At 40.5% G+C, this 23,072-nt stretch overlaps 2 protein-coding genes across 5 annotated transcripts in view; both read right to left on the bottom strand.

The window, feature by feature from the left end:
- CPNE1 (copine 1) overlaps positions 1 to 21,566 on the bottom strand; it is an 87,539-nt gene extending 65,973 nt beyond the window's left edge. For 2 of the 4 annotated variants that reach the window (XM_074970412.1, XM_074970407.1), the window contains exon 1: positions 21,429 to 21,566. The gene's annotated coding sequence lies outside the window, so the exon portion shown is untranslated. Of the gene's footprint in view, positions 1 to 10,902; positions 11,040 to 17,757; positions 17,804 to 21,428 lie in introns of those variants that run through there. The other 2 variants (XM_074970409.1, XM_074970408.1) reach the window with 2 other exon arrangements.
- RBM12 (RNA binding motif protein 12) lies at positions 7,601 to 21,475 on the bottom strand. The gene is made up of 3 exons (XM_074970406.1): positions 21,429 to 21,475; positions 17,758 to 17,840; positions 7,601 to 11,045 (listed from the first exon to the last, which is right to left on the bottom strand). The coding sequence occupies exon 3, from the start codon at positions 11,021 to 11,023 to the stop codon at positions 8,384 to 8,386; it is 2,640 nt and encodes an 879-aa protein (XP_074826507.1). The 5' UTR covers positions 11,024 to 11,045; positions 17,758 to 17,840; positions 21,429 to 21,475; the 3' UTR covers positions 7,601 to 8,383.
- Positions 21,567 to 23,072: the final 1,506 nt, after the last annotated feature.

Below are 23,072 nucleotides of genomic sequence, written 5' to 3'. Positions count from 1 at the left end.
TATTAAATTTAAAAAAGGTACATTTCTACGAACTCCAAAAGGTACACTTTTAGATATATGCTTTAAAGTCTTTTTATTTAAATATAATACTAGTCAGTGTGGCAAGTTTCCCTACAATATTTTTTTATACACAAACTGTGTTTGACCTGGGACAAAATAGAATGGGGGGAAAATGATGTTGACGATTCTTTTAAAAAAAATCAAAATTGTGTTAATCTTTAAGAACAACCAACATCCAGGGCAGGATTTTCAAAAGTGCTCAGCAATGGCTTAACTGCTCCCCCTGAAGTCAATATATTTTATCCTTTACTTAATGGAAGCAAATTTAGGCCAATGATGAACTCTCATGAAAAATAGACCATGTGGGATTTTCAGAGCGTACACTTTTACATTTTAGATTACTATGTTAAATAGCACCCATATTAACTAGTCTTTCACTTTTGTTTGTTTTGCTTTCTAGTTCTCATTTACTTGCTCAAGGCCGCAATATTTAGATTGTATGAACTGCATGGCTATGTTTATATTTAAAGAAAATTCTATTCTGTTTTTATAAAAATATATTAACATCTCTACTAATCTTATTAAAGCTTACATGAAGAAAGCCTAAATTTGGGACTAAACTTGACCAGTGTCCCTTTAACCAACTTGAAGACAAAAGCATTCAATTCCCTGATCTGCCACTGATTTGAGAAAGTGTCAACAGCTCACGTCACCCTCCTCCACCTGGCTTTATTTTTGAAGCAGACTCATAATACAGTAACTCCTCACTTAAAGTCGTCCTGGTTAAAGTTGTTTCGTTAAGTTGATGTTCTATTAGAGAACATGCTTGTTTAAAGTTGTGCAATGTTCTAACGCCCTCCGCCAGCGCAGACCTGCAGGCCCCAAAGATCAGCACCTCCCCTCTCCCTCAATCAGCTGTCTCATGGCATGCAGGGAGGCTGGGAGGGAGGGGGGATGAGCGAGGACGTAGCATGCTCGGGGGCGGAACTAGGCTGGAAGAGGTGGAGTGGGGCCTTGGGGGAAGGGGTGGGGTGAGGGCAGGGCCTGGGGTAGAGCCAAGGGTCAAGCACCTCCCAGCAGTTTGAAAAGTCACGGCCTGTGACCCCAAAAGCCTATGGCTGTCTCCAGCTATGTAGGGATCTAGATGCCCAGTGCCTCTGTGTTGTCCCCCGAATGTACCATGCAACCTGGCAGATTGGTTCCCTTAGGGGATGACTGGTCTCCCGGGCACTAACTGGAGCAGGCATTTGTGTAATCTGCTGCTCAGAGGCTAGCAGACACATCCCCACTGGGTGCTAGGGAAGGATGCAGCAGTGTCACTTTCTGTGTGCTAGTGATGAAGTGAGCTGTAGCTCACAAAAGCTTATGCTCAAATAAATTGGTTAGTCTCTAAGGTGCCACAAGTACTCCTTTTCTTTTTGTGAATACAGACTAACACGGCTGTTACTCTGAAACCTTTCTATGTGCTGCCGCTTGCCTGCTCTGCCTGGCTCCCATGTGGAGCCCAAACCCGCAGAGCTTGCATGGGGAGGACTCTGCAGGCCTAGGAGTGGGGGTGTTGTTGACCCAAGCCCTCACCAGAACTCTGGGGCCAGAGGATTTTCACTTACCTAGTATCAGCTGAGAGGCAAACCACATATAATGTCTTTTGGCTGGTGAAATTTTTTTCCCTGGAACCTGAACACACCCCATTTACATTAATTCTTATGGGGAAATTGGATTCGCTTAAGATCGTTTCACTTAAAGTTGTATTTTTCAGGAACATAACTACACCGTTAAGTGCGGAGTTACTGTACTTACCCAACCTCAGTAAAACATTAAGATCCTCAAATGAAAAGCTCTAAGTAAATGTAGTGCTAGAAGAAAGGCTCCACTTATTCCATGGCAAACTGAACCTAAATTCTGCTGGAATGGTAGCCTGGAAATTCTAGGACAGCTTTACTTATATTTTAAAATGGAGATTTTATTAAATTAGTTATGAAAATAAACTAAATAGCTGCTTTTTAGAAACATGATGGGACAGCATTAATGACATTCAGCTTTCATTGTACAGCAGCAGATTTTTAATTGCCAGTGCATATCACTGTAGTGACTGTCAGAAGGGGGCACAGTTGTGGCTTTTGCCTACCTCAAATGTATAGAATGGAACACATTAGTATCATGAGACACAATATCTGGATGTTTCTACCAAAATAATCAATGAACTAATGAAGATAGTTAGGTGGTCATCTTTACATTTCAGAGTTAAACCTTCCACTGAAATGAATATGGGCACTGCACACCCTTCATATGTATTGTTTCAAAGCAGGGAACATTGCTTTAGTTAAACGATCCACAAGAGTTAGAAACATTTTTTAAATAAACGCTTAGATTCTGGAGCAAATTTCAGCAACTATGGAACAGTCCTGATTGAAAGTTAAAGATCAAGTAGAAGATATTATCACAATGAGAGTCTTTTAAGTTTCTGAAAGCTAGACAAAAAACTATGAATTTTTGATGGGAAGGGGCGGGGGAAACAGTTCAAAATTTCACGCAGTTAGCCAAAGAAGTTTTGTTTGTCGTTTTTATTTTAACTAGTATAGACTTCAATTGTACTTTCAGTTTCCACCCAAATCTGCCTTCAATTTTGGTTGAATATTGGGTTTCTACTGATGGAGAACAGCTGTATCATGAAGTTTTCAAGTCACCATTTATATATATTCTATAGTGATAGGTCCAAAAGGCAAAGCGTGAAAAGCAAGAGTACTTTGGTAGGAGAAGATTCCTGTATTCACTGCATTATGTGTCAGATCCTACACATCTTCTATTGTAGAGGCTAGAGAAATTGTACTTTTCATCCACTGTCTTCATTGCAGAGTTTTGTGCTGCACAGCCTTGGAGCCAGCCAGGAGAATACTCATTAAACCCTATTCCCAGAGCTGTAGTAACTCCATAGTGAACTAATATACAAATGATGAAGTGAGGAAAGGCCACAGTAGTTAAAAGGTAATAAGAAATGAGGAAAATAAGTTTCCAAAGGGGGAAACATAAAACCATCTTTTCACTTTCAAATGGGTATTCAGCTGAAGGGTTATAAAAACTGAGTTGGTGCAAGTCAATCTTCTTAAGAGGAAGTATCTTTTACTGGGCTCCAAAGCTTATTTTAGTACATTTGGGAAACATCTGGGAACTACATTTGCAAAGGACCATTTCATATACAACATGAGGACATGCCACAATTTGAAAGCAGAGAAAACAAGCAAATTTAAGTTCAGATCTATGATGCTGTAAGGTCCCTAGAAGTAGCTACCTTGTTTCATTCCCCTCCCCCCTGCAAAAGAAAAAAACGTACACATTGTTCCACAGGGACTGTGCCCATTAAAAAAATTGAGGGTCACCACATACAGGAACCTGCAGAGACAACTTTGCCAATGTAGAAAATGAAGGGTGTAGGCTAAACCATCCATTTTGACGCACATGAACCATATGTTGAGACACTCTGGAGCACTGAGAGAGAGAAGTGCATTAAAACAAAGGAGAGGCAAGCTTATAAAACTATAATTACCAGACAATTCAATATTCAGACTCAAAATGACAGAAGACCTGAGACAAGAACATCCAGATGCAGCGGGTGGGAAGTATTCCCCAGAACATGGAAATTTCAGGCCCTTTTCTATTGGGGGAAAAAAATAAACCCTTGAGACCTACTGAGTCAGGAAAATCATCTCTATGGAAAGGAGCTACAGCACATTCACCAGAGCAGACACCAGGAAGGAACAGTGCAGGAGAAGAGCCACCAAACTCACTTATGGAGAGAATACTAGCAACTGATAAAGATTTTTCATTTTGAGGGAAAATCCTTAAAGGGAAATAACTTGAAAACTATCTTACAATTTTGTGCCTACCTAAAACGGAGAGGTCTTATAACTAGAAATAATTAGAAAAAAGTTTTCAAGTTTCACTTTGTGCATGACACCATTTAGCGTACAGTCACTTTCCCTGTTCTGCTGATGGCTAGTTGTACTCCCTTTTCATGCACTAGTATGACATCAAGCACTGCTCTGTGCATATGAGGTCCCCATCACTATTCTTCAAGGCCCTGCAAGAGTGCTTTCCAGTAGCAGCTAAACAAACTGAAGAGGCAGCAGGCAGGAGCTTGCAGGGGAGGGGGGAGAGGGGTGGCTTGTTCTCAGACTTACACACTTTCCATTCTGAAAGCTCCGTTTTAATAAACAAGCAGGAGAGCAGAAAACCCGTTTTTAAAATCATGTACGTTATCTAAAGCGTGAGCAAATATTTTAGAAAGAAGTCAATTTAAAAAAAAAATCTCAGTTTGACAGCATCTTTTGAGTTTAAATATAAATGTTTTCCAGATGTTAGTCCAGCTACTGAATCTCACTAAAAATAATTAACTAGAATCAAGCAATCTTACTGCAGAGGACATAAAGACTGCAGACTTCCACCTACACTAAATTCCAGATTTGTATAAAAAAGTGAAGTCCTTTGATTCTGGACTTCAATCGTTAACTTTAAGAAATTAGAGAGGAAACTCCAACACAGAATTTAAAACCAAATGAATAAGAATTGATATGGAATTAATAAAAGTGTTTATTATGGTAACTGAGATGAATTTGTTCTTTGTTAAGAACTCCATACCCTATTCTACAAAAAAAATCCCACAGAAATATATATAACAGCTATTGGATAAGATTTCTTTCACGTGTTCTTAAGAGAACACAGGTGAGTTCTAAACTGCAGTCAAAATAAAGCAAAAAACTCTTGATCTATTTGTGGAATTCTCTCAAGAGCTCAGTGTAATCTGGCATAAACTCTTGTTGGTTTACCCATATCCCTCTCTGTTCCGGATAAACTCTGAGGATGGACATTTGTGTGTGTAAACCTATTATGAAAAGGATACTCTTGCTCTTATTTTACTGTAAAGGACATAACCTTCAATTTTCTAAACCAACAGAACCCCAATCACTAACATTTAGATTTTTTAAATGACAGTATTCCTTTATTAATAAAAAGTTTTAGCTTTCCCAAAATACGATTTGTTGTGCAAGGAAACATTCTTTCCTGGAGTATTAAAAGCAGCAGCTTTATTTTTTTAACATGTTTATTAAATAAGACTACTTTAAAAACAGAAAAAACCTTAGATTTAATATCATGGCACCTGCTAGCAACAATTCTTCCCTGTCAATTATAAGCCTCTTTTTAAATAAGGTGTTAATAAAAATATAATTACACACTGTTGAACTTGTTTACTAATAAGCCCAAGATTCATATTTTCTAATTAACTGCCATATTTTTACACATGATAAATTTTTCTGAGTGATAATTTTACAAGTTGAAGGGACACGGATATTTAGACCCTTCCGACTAATAACTTCTGTTTTTATGGTTTCAAATTAGCCAAGGTAACTGACAAGCAGCACCTACTGTTAATAACTAACGTCCACTAGGCTGCCACCATCATCTACCAACCTCTTACTGTTGCTAGCTACCTGACACCTGTAAGCTCAGATTTTTTTCTGTATGAAGTTTAAGTTATGGATAAATGGTATCCTAAATTTTCATTACCTTGATTTTAACAGTTTGGGACAGTTTGTCTAACATGAAAAAGTTGCTATGGCAACTTGGTGTATGACTGATATTTTCAACTAATTTTAGCTCAATGCATACTTTACACTAGCTTTAAGAAATTAATATATTTAACTACTGTAAAAGTGCACACCTACAGTGTTTATACAAAATATACCTCAAAACTCTCTAGGCAAATAGGATTTCTTAATATTTATGGAGAAATCCACAGATTTACTTACAAGTATATATTTTACACAGATATATTTACTAACCCATTACACTAAAGGACAATGAGCATATCAGCTGTTTGGCAAGATGCAGAACAGAAAACTCAAACCCTTCTTTAGAAAGTTCCTCTTCCAAATACAACACATTTACATAAATTTTTGTAAACAGAATTAAAGCTTTTACAAATGCACAACTTATGAAACAGCTTTACAAGTCTTTAGACCATACAGAAAATTAAAAATAATCAGAAAATGAAAGATTTCCAACACAAACCTGCAGCTTGTTAGAAAGTCTGAAGGAACATGTGTACAAGCATGTTTCACAGTGAAAGCAATATCTAGAGTATTTTGAAACGTATACCAAAAATCCCACACCCAAATACCAAGAGGAGCAAGATGCACAGCACTGTATTAAATCTTAGATATACAAGGAATCAAATTCCAGATAGCAGTAGTTTAATTACATTTCACAACAAGAAATGCTTTGTTGTGATTCATTCAAGCTTGAAATACAGTTACCACCAGTTTCTGCAAGCCACATACTAATAAATTCTTAATTCAATTAATTCTGTGAACAATGAAGGCAGGGTTTCCTTTTCAATATTTTTATTCTAGTATGAAATATGAAGAAACAGCACCCAAATAACTGCAATATAATATGAAATTTTAATAAAAATGTACTGTTTTAAGAACAGAGCAAAACTGAAAAAAATAAACTGAAAGACTTATTTTGTCTCCTATTCAAATATCCCATCTTTCTGACATCAGTAACAGAACTTTCAGCCTTTCAAAGAGGAAAAAAAATCTGCTGTTGAAACAATATCCCCAAAGACTGTTAAAATGCATAACATGAATGTTCAGAGACAGTTTTATTAACAGGAGGCTTAATTTTAAACAGTATATACAATCACATCACTTTTCCATAGTCAGAGAGCATCACCTAGTGATCTGTCAAAAAAAAATTATACTCATGAATTACAAAAGCATCTGTGTAATGCAACCACCTCTTTATTGTAGTACACCTTTATACAATCCTTCCAAAAATTCCTGTACTGTGAAATCCTCTCAGGATGTAGTGTTGCACAGGCTTTCAAATCTCTCCTATACACCACATGAATAAAACTGTTGCCACTTGCACCTCTAAATTATGCCAGGCTACGTACTTCAGTGTTCCATGATATGCAACACTAAAAGGCACCATTTTTCTTCAACCAACAAACAGAATAGTTTATAGACTGCTGTGTTTAAGTACAATGATTTGCAGGGAACAGTGGGATTTTCAGACCAAGAGAAGAGTCTGAATTTTTTAATAAGCTAAGTGTAGACAAACTGCGAGTTCTATTTTTCACTCTTCTGTAAAATTGCTTTCTGATTCTCTATTCTCCATTAAAGGCTTTACTGCACAGTAAAGAAAATGGCAATTCTTTACTGAACTGGAATTAAACAACATAACTTTATTGAAAAAAAATACACAATAACTCAATGAAAGTAGATTCAAGTTTTTGGGGGAAAATAAAATTTAGTCTCTGAAGTGTCTCATAACAATATTCAGAGTCACTGGTAATTTCAAAAATTTCTTTCATATGTTTTACACTATTCTTAAAACTTTAACTGGACTCCAATATTCTAGTAATATTAATCCCTTTGGTTCTCTTAAATGCGACATGCCATGTGAGAAGTTCCAGAGATGTGAGAACTACAACATTAAATATCCAAACTAGTGCTGAAAATCCTATCCCAACTGATTTATGTAATCCTAACAAATCAAGCTACTTAAACAATGATGAGTGTTTTCTAGTTGTTGCTTGTATGGCATCAACTTTATAATTCATTTTTAAATAAACAGTCAACTCAATATATTTGAGGTTATACCTACACTTGTGGCAAAAGTCTTATTCTGCACAGTTTTAAATGCAACAATAAAAATAACTAAAGGTTATTCCACAAAGAACAGCTTGAATTTTACAGAACAGTTCTGCTCATATGCATAGGAATTAGTTTGGTAGACACATCAGCAATGTGCATAATTTGACTGTTCACATACAGCAAGAACCTTTGAAAAACAATAAAGGTACATACACAAAACAGTTAATCTGTGTACACTGAGAATTCATTCAGTTGCAAAGTAAATTCAGGATTTTAAACAAAGCTTTGACCTGTAACAAAGCAAATTCAGCCAGCTTTTAACCAAATCTAGGAATAGCTATCTTGTTTTACAGTGGCTTGCAATAGCACCCACTCACTGACTTCATCTTAATACATAACTACTTCCCTTATCCAAAACTACATAAAACCAATCTAGATTCCTTGATAAGCATTATGTGGCCAATTCAGCTTTAGCAAACTTTTTCTATTGGTGAATAAGAATCTGTCTCTCTTCTCCACACAGCCGTACTGGGAAATTCACTGCACACTTATCCTTGCAGTAATTCTTCTGTAAATGGTTAAACCAGTGCTCTGCCTTATCAAAACAAATTTGTTTGCAATTTAAACAATCCACAGGTTCTACCCTGGAAATACTATAAAAACAATCTGGATGAATTAATCACAGCACTATGAATATCTATTCTACAAACATTTTATATGAACAGCTACCCTAAAACAAGTTTGACTTTTCTTGAACCTATAGGTCTGTCATTGAGATCAACAACAGCTGCCATTGCTTCATCACGAGACTCAAATGCAACCATTGCTTCTCCTGTGGGCATACCTTTTTCATTGTACTTTAAACACACAGAACCTGGGATCACTTGGTAACCATAAAAAAAATCCAAAATTTCATCCACTGATACCGTAAAAGGCATGTTTTGCACTTTAATGACAGTTGGCCCTGGCTTTCCAGAACCTGTTCCAAAACCAGGGGGTCCACTAATATGTAAGTTTCCTGGTCCAGGTCCAAACCCTGGAGGTCCACTTAAATGTCCAAGACCACCTGCAATACCAGGAGGGCCACTACCAAAGCTAGGAGGCCCACCTAAATTACCAGGCCCATTCCCAAAGTTTTGAGGTCCCCCTCCAAAACTTGATGGTCCACTCAGATTACTAGGACCACTCCCAAAAACTGGGACATCAATACCGGCACCAGGTAAACCACTACTTCCAACTGAAGGCATTCCTGGTCTAGAATCACCAAAGCCACCCATTCCTGGTGGTGGAAGAGGGGGACCAAATGTGTTAGACCCACTAAAATTACTGGGAAAATTAAACGGAGGGCCATTATTTGCATCTTTTGAGTTACCACCCATAAAGGAATGCTCATCACCACCAGCATTTTGCACTCCTGGCATTGCTGCATTCCCTTGCATTGGCATTTTCAGCAACTTCTTCCCTTGGGATGGTGGATTTCTCTCAATTTCTCTCATTTCTTCTAAGGTGATAATACGTAAAATAACATCTCTTCCATTCAGCTTTTTACGGTGTAGGCGCTCTGACTTACGAGCATCATCTTCTGTTTTGAACTGAACCAGTGCTTGTCCTAAACCTTGCCCATTGTTATCAACAAGAATTTGTACAGAGTTTTCTTCCACTGACAGTCCCTCTAGAAACTGAAGGATTTCCATTTTTGTAATATTGTATGGAATATTTGATATATGTGCACACAACTTTGGTGGGCCTGTTTCTCCCTCAGTATTCATCATGACCTCTCTCTGGTCATAGCTGAAGTTCTGCAATCTTTTCCGAATCATGTCTATCTTTTCTAACATACCCTTTTTGGTTATGGGATGAACTTGAATAAAACGGTTCCCTATGTACTGTTTATGATGACACAAAGCTGCCTTGTAGTCAGCTTCATTCCTGAACTCAACAAAGCCTTCACCAATTGCTTTCCCATTGGGTCCATAAGCTATATAAATACTGTCTTCAACAATATCTAACTTTTTAAAGAAATCTATCACATGTTTGTTCTCTGATTCAAAGGGAAGACCTTTCAAATAAACACAGAAACCCTGCTCATGAGGAGATCTTGACCGTGACCTTTTCTGTCCACTAGGAGATTTGGACCTAGAAAGCGTCTGCGGAGGAGGATGGGTTTGTCCAGTAGGACCCATGGTTTGCTTGAAAGTTATATGACCTCCAGCAGACACCCACTGTCTCTCTGTTGCAGGACTAACTTCAACATAGCGCTGAATCATCAGCATTCTGTTTCGCTTCAGTGCTTCAAAAGTATCTTGAGGAGAGAAAAACTTAACTAGTCCATTTCCATTATTTCGGCCTACGTGATCCTTCAGCATATGTACTGCATCCACACGGAGCCCATGGAAAAAGTCTTTCACATCAGATTCTGTTGCAGAAAAGGGCATTCCATGAACACTGACATACAAGTCATCTGGATTGATAGAATGAGGTTTCATACCACTTTGAGAATTCATCTGAATAGGATTTACAGGATTCATAGGACCCATAAACAATGGATTCAAGCCACTGTTCATACTCATTGCTGTTCCAGACCCATTCATTCCAGTAGGTAAAGGTGCTATGGGTGGAGGATTCATAGGAGGCATTCCTGACATGGGAGGCATAGGTGTCATTGGTGGTACAGGAGGAACAGGGGGTATTGGTGGTACAGGGGGAACAGGGGGCAGCGTAGGTACAGGAGGCGGGACAGGTATGGGGGGAATAGAAGGCATTGGTGGCATAGATGGCATAGATGGGATAGGAGGAATTGGTGGAGGTGGTACTGTGTTCATAGGGGATGCTGTGCTAGGTATAGTTGAGCTAAACGTTGGGCTACCAAAGGTAGCTCCAAGATTTGGTGGTGCAGTTCCCATACTGGCAGTTGAGAATGTGGGTATGTTTTTGTTGCTTTCATGCACAGAAGTAGCTGCAGTTACTACACTAGGAGAAGGATTGTTAAAATTAGGTACTGTAGTAGGTAAGTTTACCCTACCACTCATTCCAGAACTAGGCGGTGGTCCAGACCTGCTAGCATTAGCTGGTGGCATGTCTAAATTGGCAGTTTCAAAACGCCTACGACTAAGTTCTATCATGTTTTGCATTTCAGTTTTACTGCTCAGCAACAGCGTTACTTTTGACCCTTTAATGGTACCACCTGTGCGCATCATACCAAGCCTTGCATCTTCATCAGTGGCAAAAACGATGAAAGCCTCACCCAGTTCACCCCCTACAATATGCACGCCCCCATCAGGAATGGTCAATCCAGAGAAGAAGTGGCGAATGTCCATGGTCCCCGCCACAATCGGGAGACCTTGCAAGCGGATGACCACAGCCATGCTGCGCTGAAACAACACACACCTGCAGATGAGAAAAGGCAACGGCTATGTCAGACTACTGTTTATGATACCACGTATTTACCTACAGACACCATCTACTACATTGTTTACACACTCCTAAAGACATCTTGAAAATTAAAGCATGTTTAAGTTCTAGACTTTTATTCAAATAAAATATTAAACATTAACAACACAAGATTAACTCAAGGTTTGCACCAAAAATTGCAAAATAATCTGTTAAATCAAGATTTTAAAGGAAAGTCAGCCTGAGACCCAAATAAGTGTCAATACAAAAACCAAGAATGAGTTTAAATCAGAACTGTTACTTCAGATGGTTCAATATTTAGTGGAATGTACAAAAAAATTAATGTTTCAGCTAAGCAATTGAACTTCAGCGATCACATGCAGAAAATGTACCGCACACCTTGAATCTTGGAAGACTACTGAAACAAGAAGACACTTTTGTATACTTAAAAGACTCGTGCTCTGACTGAACAGAAAAAGTGCAATACTATTGAATAAAGTTTAAGACCTTCTCTTTTGCACAGATCTTAACTACAAAATCTTTACAAAGAGAGGGAAAGGAAATCAGTAGGAATCAATCATAGCCTTAAATTTAGCTTGGTCAAATTTTTAATCACAGTTTTCAATTTCTTTTTATTTTAAACAGCACATTTACCGCCCCCTACCCCAAAAACAAGAGGGGAGGGGGGGAGGTTAAGTTTTTTGGGACAAGGACCATCTTCCTCTGTGTTAATGCAGTACCTACCACAATAGGATCCCAATCCTAACAGGACCTTTGAGCCTTACCCCATAAACAATATGCTTCCAGATACACTTTATTAATGGAACTTGCCCCAGAACTACAAACTCCATTATTTAAAACTAGTTTATAAACAGTATTTTCCCAACTTTCACTTGCTGCCTAAAGGCAAAGCCTGAGCAAGGCCTAATGATCTGTGGATCAGAACCAGGACATGGGCACAGCTATATGCTATCCCAGGTGACTGTAATTATGTAAACCTTAAGGCCAAGATTCTCAAAGATGAGTGCCTGAAGTCAGACCCACTAACTCAATGGCTTTACATTTTCTAAGTTTTCAACAGTTTCCACTGACTTCAATAGGAAAACTGGGTGCTCGCCACTTCTTTAGAATTAGGCCATTTAATTGGGTGCCTAACTCTGGATTTAGAGGCCTAATTCATTTGTTAATAAACTTGACCTAAATCTTTAGCCATTTCCATCCTTCTTTCTCCCTTTAGGCCTGTCCAGACTAGGGAAATACCAGCATTTTAAAATGGTGCCTAAGCATCTAGTGTAGACAGGAATTAAGACCTTTAAATATGTGTTAGCAGGTTGAGATCAACTCTAAGTTCACCTCCTAACCTACACAAGATAAATGATATTTAAAAGCAGTGTGAATGTTTTTAAAACACTATTTTCCTAATCTATTCTGGACCTGAGAGCTAAAGGTCGATGTCAGTGGCAAAGAGAAATAAATTTCTACCTCTCACTGTGGGCCATAACTCATACACCAGCTGGAGAAGGATGGGGCCACAGTGCAGGCTGTGAATCATACTGATAGTGAGGGACAGTCTGAACTGTCATCACTCCTTAGAAGTGGTCACCCTTCCCACCGTACCACTGGGGGTGGTACAGGCTACACAGTGAAATATAACCTTGTGCTATGGTTTTTAACTTGATTAGGAAGAGAGATCAAGGTTAGGTTGGAGTTGGCTAATGCTCATTAGTTAACCCCAACTACTTTGCTACTATAGACAAAAGGCCCTAGGATATAAAGGTGTTATGTTAACATGCATTATAGCTAGGTTCCCTCTTGTCTTTACCCAGTTTTGCAAGTGTAAAAGGCAGAGTGTCTTGTCTAAACTAGACTTAGAACGACAGTTAGCATGTCAGCTAGGACATGCTTACATTTTTATCTTAAATCTCCAGACCAAGGCCACAAGTAAAATATGTTAACCTCAATTTAACTAGCTGAGGTCAACCATGGAGGAATTTTAGGTTTGACCTCATCCTGCTAAACCTAGACAAAGGGAGCTAACCTGTGTATACATACACCAGGAAAAAGTTTAGCTAATTCTGACCTAATTTCAAACATCTTAGTTTTCCTCAAGTTATTTCCTAATCTAAACAAACACTTAGCAGGAGGATAAGGTTTCAGTGCTTTAGATTTTCCAAGCCTACCCCAATTCCCTGATTCAGAAGCCAGTTTATTGTCCTGGGTAGTTACCAGCATCTTCCTTCACCTGATCCTCTCCTCCCCTAGAATCCCATTAGCTCCCTCATTAAGCAATGAGAGCCCGTTCAATACTTGGATGAAAACCTCTGAAAACTCCTATATGCCACAGTAAGTGGTGTTAGATATTCATAAGGGAATTAAAAACCAGATGAGCTTCTGCAGCATTAGGAGGCAATGTGCTACCGAAGATGTCACACCAAAGTTGGATGTAAAACTAAAGTCCTAATCAATTGTGATCATAAGATCCCACAGCACTTTCTGCCACACTAAAAGCAATATTTCTCAGTGTACAAGTAAAATTCAAACTCAGTTACGCTTGCCTCCCTAAGTTCCCCCAGCAGTTTTGATGTAGACTTTATTCTCCAATTCCCATTCTGAACTGTTGAGTAATATTGCTGTGCACTGTTACAGAAAATTCAAAGAATATCCACATTGACAACTGGTTGAACTAAATATTCAGGCAAAACAGAAGGCTACCACCATTTTGGGGGGAAATGAGCAGTCCCGTGCATTATGGCCAACAGATCAAAGGCACCTAACTTTATGCTCTCAAGCAGCCTGTGTTTCACTCTAACTGGAGAAAGGCCATTTCTATCCTTTGAAGCATTCTGCAGTCTGCCCTTTTCCCCCCCTAATCACCATCAGCAATGGGTTTTAACATTATGTAGGCTTTGCCCCATTCCTAATTGGCATTAGAAGTGTGGCTGCCCCCTCTGCTTCCTGTCTCCTTAAAGGCAACAGCAGAGATATTAATTACCTGCAACAAGCAGTGCCCTACCTACTATACTGGTACACTATCTGCTGTGCTGCTGCTCTAGCTTTGGTTACATTTTAGTACCAGAATTTCCTAGATTGAAGGGACTGAAACTGCTAAGGCAACAGAAAATGTGATCTAAATAAAGTGGAATACATGAAAACATATTGGTATTTACCAATAAGAAAACACTTTCTTCCACAGAAATACCAAGCGTAATTGTAAAGGAAGATATATTCACCACCCTTTAAGTGAGTATTTTTTAAAAGTAAGTCTCTTTCCAGTCTTTTGGTAAAATATATTTTTTAAACTTTTGGAATGTGTTTAGTTTGGCCATTTGTCTCATTTCAATACTTTCTAGAAGTCTTACAACATGTTTTTTAAGTTTATAGTAAAAAATCTGAAAATTAAATTTGTTTGCTCAACCATTTTTCAAGGGTAATGGTATAATTTTCTTCTGAACAGCAGAAGTGTTTACATCACAGAAGTAAACCATTTGTCAAACCCTGTATTACTCAAAAACTGCTATGATTTCTACAATAGTATGTTAGCATTTAAAACTTTTTTGTTCTCCGTTTTAAAAAGGGAAGTGTTATCCACATAATTTTAAGGAAACATAAATTTAACCGATCCTTAAATAAGGCTACAAATCTCCAAAACCAGTGATTTCTAATGAAAATCCTTACAAATTTAAGGAAAGCAGCATTACTGAACTGTTATAAAAAAGGGAATTTGTGCTTCACATCACAGGATAAAATTCATATTAGAAGGACCTGATGCTTAAATACGTGCCAAAATTACAAATATTTAACAGGAAACTATTTTTAAAAAGCTAGGGGCCCAAGAGCGTCCATATTACAGCACTGATTAGTTTTGAAAATCATGTAATACAACCAACTAAGGTATTCAGGAACACCAACTTTTAAATGTTAAATATTAAGAGACAAGTCCTCAGCATTATCTGCTACGTAAAGAGATTAAACATATATTTGTATTATTTTTACCCATATACCCTCAAAAATCGCACGTTTTTCCACTACTTATTTTATCCTCTGTCAAATGGAAAACACTGACTTTTTCATAATGACCTCCTCAAGGATACACCAGGAGTGTCACAATAATGGATAAGAGCATTAACTGTTGACAAATAAAAATGTTTACACAAAAAGGTGATTCGGATGGGTTTTCTACTTGTACAATTTTAAGTGGTTAGTAATTACATATTTTTGGTGCAATTTATATTTTTTAATTTCTCCAAAGCAGCGGAAGATTTAAGGATGTACTTAGAATCCAAGCTACATTTCTTACTAGATATTTTAAAAAAGTGTCAAACTCATTCTGTGGAGAGAAAGAGCATTTTTATTACACCAGGGGCCACATCATAACTACCTGTGATTCAAAGAATTACAACTGACATCACACCATTTAAAAAAATACATCACATTTGCGGGGTCTCTATTTTCTCATGTATGCATGCAGTAACTCTAGCATGTTCAAATGCAGTAACTGAATCAGAAAATTAAAGATTTGTTTCAAATGCTGCACTGCATATCTAGTTTATAATCTTGTCCCTAAGTAATCATTGGTAGGTTTCAGAGGTAGCATGTCATTGAGATGACTGAGGAGTTCAGGCCTCTTCGAACTGTCATTTCAGGTTAAGACAGTGCTGTATCGCATTTGAAAGCTTATCACTGCAACTATAAGCTTGAAGCTTTTTTAAAATTATGGTTTCCATTCTGAAGACCCAATGTTTTATGGATGCCAGACAATTACATTTATTATCCTGAATCTGGACAACAGGCCAGAAGTTGTCTAACTGCTAATAATCTGTTAACAAATTTTACTTTAGCTTGATATTTTCATAGTCACCTATTTAGAGGGACTAGGATTCAGATTCCCAGTTCCCATTAATTTTAATGGGATTCAGGTATTCCAACTTGAAAAGTAAGACTTATGTATTACAGAAAATAAACTCTTTCTGTAATTTAAAATTAACAATCATAAATGCAGGGGTTTTTTTTAAATCACTCCTGGTAGGATCTCTTATTTGAATTTTACAAAACTGTTATAGGTAAAAAAAATTAAAATATTGAAAATTAAGGTCCTGATCATGCAAACACTTAACAGGTGATCCAACTTTACTCAAATGGCTAGATGCTTTGACTCAATGAGACTACTCGTGCTTGAAGTAAAGCATGTCCATAAGTGCTTGCAACATCAGGTGTTAAAACTGTATTTTTGATAAGCTTCTTAGTTGCATAACATCTGTCATTTCAAAACAAAACAGCTTCAATTTTAATATAAACATTTTAGAATTTCACTGTAACAAAATTATGAACTCCTAAAACCACTTTCAGGCCCAAATTCACAAAAAATAGGAGCCTATACTTAAGCTCTTAAGGGTGGAATTTTCAAAAGCACCTAAGTGATTTAGATGCATAAATCCCATTGATTCAAACTACAAACCGTGATGGAGCAGCATGGCCTGGTTAAAGCATTTCCAGTTCAATAGGTGATGGTTGCAAATATAGTGTGGGCTTATCAATTGTGTTCAGAGTTATGTTGTTCTCATTTTAAGGATGACAATGAGCCAAGACCCTCATCTTGACTTTTGCAGTACAGGTGGGCATTTTAAGTATGAAGCGTCTATGTAAAATCTGAAATTCTACTAAAGTATAAAATCCACTTTAGCAATTTATGACTAAAAATGGAAAGTGAAGAACTACCCACATGCAAATAAAAATCTAGTTTAAATTAAAATTAAGAAATCATTTCAATTAAAAACTTATGTTTATCTTGATAGACAATTACTTGTATTTCCAGATTCAAAAATAACTGCTATTATCATAAGTGTGCAACACATAAGAGGACAATATTTGTAAGTGTTATACTCTGACAATGTGTAACTTTCAGGAAGATTAACAGAAACTGGGTACACAGAGAGGATAAGAAGTAATTTAAGGCCATATGTAAAAAGCGTTGAACAGAGAAGGGACTGGAGTAACCTTTGAATTTACATGTAGTTCACAGGTATAAACACAAGTTTAGAAGGCTCAACCTAGTCCCTACTGAGTATTAATCTACAGTACCATCAACAACACACGCACGTGTCTGGCAATCCTTGGACAGAGTCTAGAAGGCAAAATAGCATTGATGCTGAAGGAAGGATTGAAGGTATCTAGCCCGAGATGTGTCAGGGGACTAATGATAGCTAGAACTGGGCAGGTAGCAGACTTTTTTTCCCCCAAGGACTAGCATTCACCTGTTAAATTAGAAAAGCCTAAATACCTTATCAGAAATAAATATATCCGAGCTCTCTAAATACTGCAAATCCTAGTTATAAGAACCCAAATAGTATATATTTTACACATTGATATTTATAGCTTTTAGGAACATGCAGAACTACTGTCTGCAGCAAATACCTACATTTACAAACAGTGGAAAATTGTTGGAGAGAGTATTCAAAACTACCATATGCTGATAAAACAGCACTACTTCAGAATATGGCAGAAAAGTCATTTACAAGGACAACATTGCCATAACAACCATTCCCAATGGGAATCGGAGCTAAAAAGCCAAACTCTGTGTGCACGCACACGCAATTTTTACTGACCAAAATATTTTTATACCAATTCATATATTCCACATAATTGTTAAGAATATTTCTTAACATGTAGTCAACACGCATAAAAAGAAATCTTCATGTCAAAAATCTCTTACCTGCAGAGACTGATGTTTTTTTCTTAATAAGTAGCAGAAGCCAAGCCAATCCTGTGGGCAACCAATTAAAACCAACTTTTAGACTGCAATAAAGAATAAATGGAGGCAAAAATCAATTCAGGCAACACAACAGCAGTAACGGTCCACAATGAACTGTATATTAAGGAAGTTCAGGTTTGAGGCCACCACAAAGCACTGCATCATATACCAACCACAAAACTAAGTGTGCAAAAAATTTAAACACTTGTTAATCTCTTACACTTACATTTTGATAATTGCACTTGCTTAATTATACTTTGTTACCGTTACCAAATATTAACTCATAAGTATGCCTTGGCAGAAGAATACATATAAATTAAAAGCCAGAAGACACTCATTACACAGAATTTAACATCTCAATTTTTTTTTCCCCTTTTCAGATACCCGTCAATGTATCTTTAGAAGGCAAGGGTCACACCCCTGACCCCCAAAACTCACAATGCAGAATCAAATCCTGATACTGAATAATAAAACCTTACCCAAACCATTTGTTACTAACACTATCAAGTCAATTGCTTTTTAATTCTGCACCTTCCTAGCCCCACCTAAGCAAAACAGTACCTTATGCTGCAGCTGATAAACACTTCTAGAAACTACACAGACCAACATCCTTCCAAGAACCAGCAAAAAATTTTCAGCTAAGACACACGTCAAAGTCTCATCTTTGGAAAACGCACATTTTCACATACGGTACTATGGGAACCCATGCCTTTTTGTTTGTAGTCTACAACCCTAATCTAACATGCAATACAAGAGTCAGATGCCAGTCATTTTTTGTACTCAAGATTATTAAATTTCTATTCCAGGGATCACAAGAGTGAGCAAAAAAGCTATATGGTTTTACTGGAAATGTGTGTGTATGTCTGAAAAAAAATCACTTATCAACTATTCCATTACCTAATAGACCACCTCACACAATACTCTTGACTCTCTGGAGAGTACCTACGGAAAAATATATTAAGAAAAAAAATGAGAAACGTAATCAGAAAAAGTATGAATTAGTTGCCCTTTTCTCATGAAGTTGGACCACTGGGGGCATCTGCTGTAAACATTCAGTATTGACATGCATCCACAAACTGGCGTTAAATGTACTGCATATAATCTAGAAGAATTCACTATCAAAAGATTAAAATAAGCAGTCACAGTCAAAAACCTTTCAGGAAACAGGACACCAACAGCAAAATTACAAGTGAGAAAAATATGTAAACTGAAGTCCCACAAGTTACACTTTCGATTAAAATGACAAATATACTCATCTCCAAAACAAAGCCATGCTTTTTTATTTTAAAAAAGAGGACTCAAGACCAGACAACCCCAAATTAGGAATCTGCTATTTACTCCAAAGAGTGGCCAGTTTCAAAAAGTAATTTCCAATACAAAAAGATATGACATAACCTGAAGGACAGCTTTCACACAAATGTTCATCTATTTAAGTATGAATTTGGAATAGATCTTTCATGCAGAAGCAACATTTTACCAAGAAATTCCAGATAATTCAGAACATTTCCGCTATACAGATCAAAAAGCATTCCAGTTGTGTACACTTATCTAGAAACCTAAAACTAATAAAAATAGACTAAAGTAATACCGCACTAAAGATACATTATACTACAAAATACCACATTATAGTATGCAAAACCCAATAGCGTTCTTCAAATAGTCTACCACGTTTGAACTTCGTATTGTACCCATCCAGCATAATTAATTTACCATTAGCCAACATCATGATTTGTTTAGACAAATCTAAGTTATTTTCTAGATCTTGAATCAGAACATTTAAAAGAGCACATTTAAGAGCACTTTAAGTCACGAAGAGACATTATTTCATGTCAATTTGGTGCTCACAAGGCTGTTACCTACATACACAACCAAATGAAGTAAGAAGCGGGAACTGCTTTTCCATACAGAACTGACAATTGTGATCTGAATCACCCTCATAATTCTAGATTTACGCCTTTCTTGAAAAAATTCAATTCTGCCACATTCCCCATTGGTTTTGCACTGTAGACAAATATCCACTGGAGACTAGGATGAGACCCTATTTAGGTCACAAGTGAAAATAAGCCATGAGGTTCTCTAAAGGTGGGAAAAAATACACTGATCTACTTGCCTAACCCCAGCAGTGAGAGTTGGGAAGGGAAGCTTGAAGAGATACACAAGCCTAAAGGACACAAGATAATACAGCAAGAACCAACATATTTTCTCCCACAGAGAAAGAGGAAAATTCAGAGAAAAGATTCGTGTTTCACAGATTCCAACATCTAGTCCAACCTCCTGTATTAACACAGAATCTAGATGCATTCTTCTTAGGACCCATTTTGAAACACATTTTCCTATATTCTACAGCACCTAAGAAAAAGCTACAGTAGTTCTGAGTACATCAACAATCTGCAGTTATGATTAAAGTAATACCAGTTTACATAAACATCTTTCAGACAGTTACATTCCTTATGTTAGCGATAAGGGCATTTTATCCTATTTAAACTTCACTTTTGCCAACTCCTCCTCCCTACAGTCTTTCTAGGGAAAAAACTGATAGAAACACATATTATAATTTTTCCAGCACAGCTTCCTTTTTCATCATGGCCGCATATTCACTTTGGAAAAGAGCAAAAGGCTTCTTGTAAAGCTAAGAGCAAAGAGGCAATCTCCAGGTCCTCTCACTGAAAGATGCCCACAACTGTTCCTGTCCACTATCAACAGTGGATAACCCAACTGTCTCTCTAAGAGAGGCTGTAATGATTAGTTGTATTTCCTATGATTGAGAAATGAGCCTATTCAAACCAGAATGAATTAGAGCTAAGGCATGCCAAGATCCTCTGACACACACCAACCGGTGAAACAATGTGAACCACAAAGGAGAATTCGACTGCCACAAATGCTGTAGTCAGCTCACCAAGTAAGAAGTGTTGTGCTTACACCTTGTATCCAGCTGGCCTATGAGGATACAAACATCACCATCACAACCTAATAGTGCCATTGCTTTTATTTCTGCCCCTTCCCAAAGGCATACAAGCTTCACGTCAATTTGTTGTCACGGTCACGGCAGAGCACTCCTTGCACGCACTGAGGGAGCCATCACCCACGAGCGCCCCGAGACGCGAGCACGTTAAAGGCGAGTCAGTATCCAGCTCACTCCTGTTTCCCATCCTCCGCTCCGAGGCCCCTGGAGCCAAAGCCCCGCGCCGGGACGGGGCTCACGCTCAACAGCCCAGCGCACAAAGGGGCGGAAGCCGCCTGGCTGTCTGCGAGAAGAAAACACGACTCCGCGGCCAGGGCACTCCACGCCCGCCCGAGCGCGCCGCCTACCCCGCGCACAGGCCGCGCAACTCGCACGGGCCGCTCCGAGCCGCGCAGCTCAGCCGGGCCGTGAGCGGCGCCCGCACCTACGGCCCCGGGCGAAAACGGAGCGCTGCGAGCGCGGGCGGAGACACGGGCACGCTGAGGCCCGCGCCCCGGTCAGGAGCAGGAGCCGCCCAGTCCCTGCCCCTCCCCCCTTTGTGCGGCTGGGAGAATGCGTTCCGTGCCGGGCCCGGCCCAGGCCCCCGAGACAGGGCCCTGCCGCGCGGGGAAGGGGCCACTGAGGGGACGGGACGGGGCCGAGCCCGGCCTGGACGTTGCCGGTTCCTTACCGAGGAATCTGTATGGAAAAAGGGTTAGAAAGGAGCTAATCGCCGCCCGGGCCCCGCTCCCCGCGCGAGCCCAGCGCCACCGACCGAGCAGCGCCACAAAATGGCCGCCGCGGCTGAGGCGCCGCTGCGAGGGACGGGGCGGGGCTTCATGTGAGGGGCGGGGCCTAGCAGGAGGGGGGCGGTGCTGTGGTGACGCGCTGTCGCGCGCTCCGCCTCTGCCCCGCTGCAGAAGGGGCGGGCAGCGTAGCCGGCCCCTCCTCGGCCGCCGGGGACTTGCTGCCCAGCTGCAGCGCGCGGGGCGGGGCGGCGGCCGTGCGTAGCGCGCCTTGCTGTTGCCGCCGCCTCTGCCCGCGGGTTGCCGCTCGCTCGCGCTTCGTGGCGGGCGCCCCAGCCCGGCCCCGCCCGCACCGCGCCTGGCGGGACGACGCGCTGCGCGGAGCCTGGCGCCCCGAGCCGTCGGCCGCGCCCCCTTCCAGCCGCGCTGCCACGTGGCCCTGCTGGAGGGGAGCTCGGTCCCGTGCCAGGCTCGTGCGGCTAGGGTGACCAGTGTCTGGTTTTCGACCGGGACACCCGCTGGAAAAGGGACCCTGGTGGCTCTGGTCAGCACCGCCGAGCGGGCCATTGATTGTCCAGCTCCGGGCGCCCACAGGGCTCCTAGGAAGCAGCGACATGTTCCCCCTCTGGCTTCTATGTGTTGGGGCAGCCAGAGGGCTCCACATGCTGCCCCAAGCTCTGCCCCCACAGCTCCCATTGGTTGGGAACCACGGCCAATGGGAGCTGTGGGGGTGGCGCCTGCGGACCAGACAGTGTGCAGAGCTGCCTGGCCACGCCTCCGCAAAGGAGCTGGAGGGAGGACGTGCTGCTGCTTCCAGGAGCTGCTTGAGGTAAGCGCTGCCTGGAGCCTGCACCCTTAAGCCTCCTAGTGCCTCTGCCCCAACCCTGATCCCCCTCCTGTCCTCTGAACCCCTCAGTCCTAGCCTGGAGCACCCTCCTATACCCCAAACCTCTCAGCCCCACCCCAGAGCACCGTCCCAGACTCTGACCCCCTTATTTGAGGGGGATGGGAGCGTGGAGGGGTTGGGACGGGGAGGGATGCAGTGTGGGGGATGGGGGTGCAGCCCCATTCCCAGCACTTGGAGACGGTGATACACATACCTCCAACTCCTTGATGCCTGCGATGGGGCGACAGACCACGGTCTGCCACAGGACACGCGCCGCAGCTCGAGCCTAGCCACAGGACATGCGTGAGCGGAAGAGGGCCAGCAGCAGCGGGAGAGGCATGCACCACGACCCCTCAACAGCTGCCTGCTAGGTGCGCTAGTTAGTCCCCTGCCCTGCCCCAGCCAATGGGAGCTGCGCCTGCGGGAGCGGGGCGGTGCAGCACGCAGACCCCCTGGCTGCCCCTACAATAGGAACCGTAAGGGGGACGTGTCAGCTGCTTCCTGGGAGCTGTGCGACGTGGTGGCTAGCAGGGAGCCTGCCAGCCCCGCTGCATCGTGCTGCCAACTGGACAGTCAATGGCCTGGTCAGCGGTGCTGACTGGGTGGTCTGGTCGAAAACCGGACACCTAGTTACCCTAGCCAGTTGGGCCCCGCTCCTTCTATCCCAGCCTGCAGCCCTGCCAGGCCAGAGGCAGGAGCTGTG

The sequence above is a fragment of the Natator depressus genome, chromosome 13 (genome assembly GCF_965152275.1).
Source record: "Natator depressus isolate rNatDep1 chromosome 13, rNatDep2.hap1, whole genome shotgun sequence".
Lineage (NCBI taxonomy): Eukaryota > Metazoa > Chordata > Testudines > Cheloniidae > Natator > Natator depressus.
The sequence above is the reverse complement of the archived record's forward strand: the minus strand, read 5'-3'. Positions and strand labels throughout refer to the sequence as shown.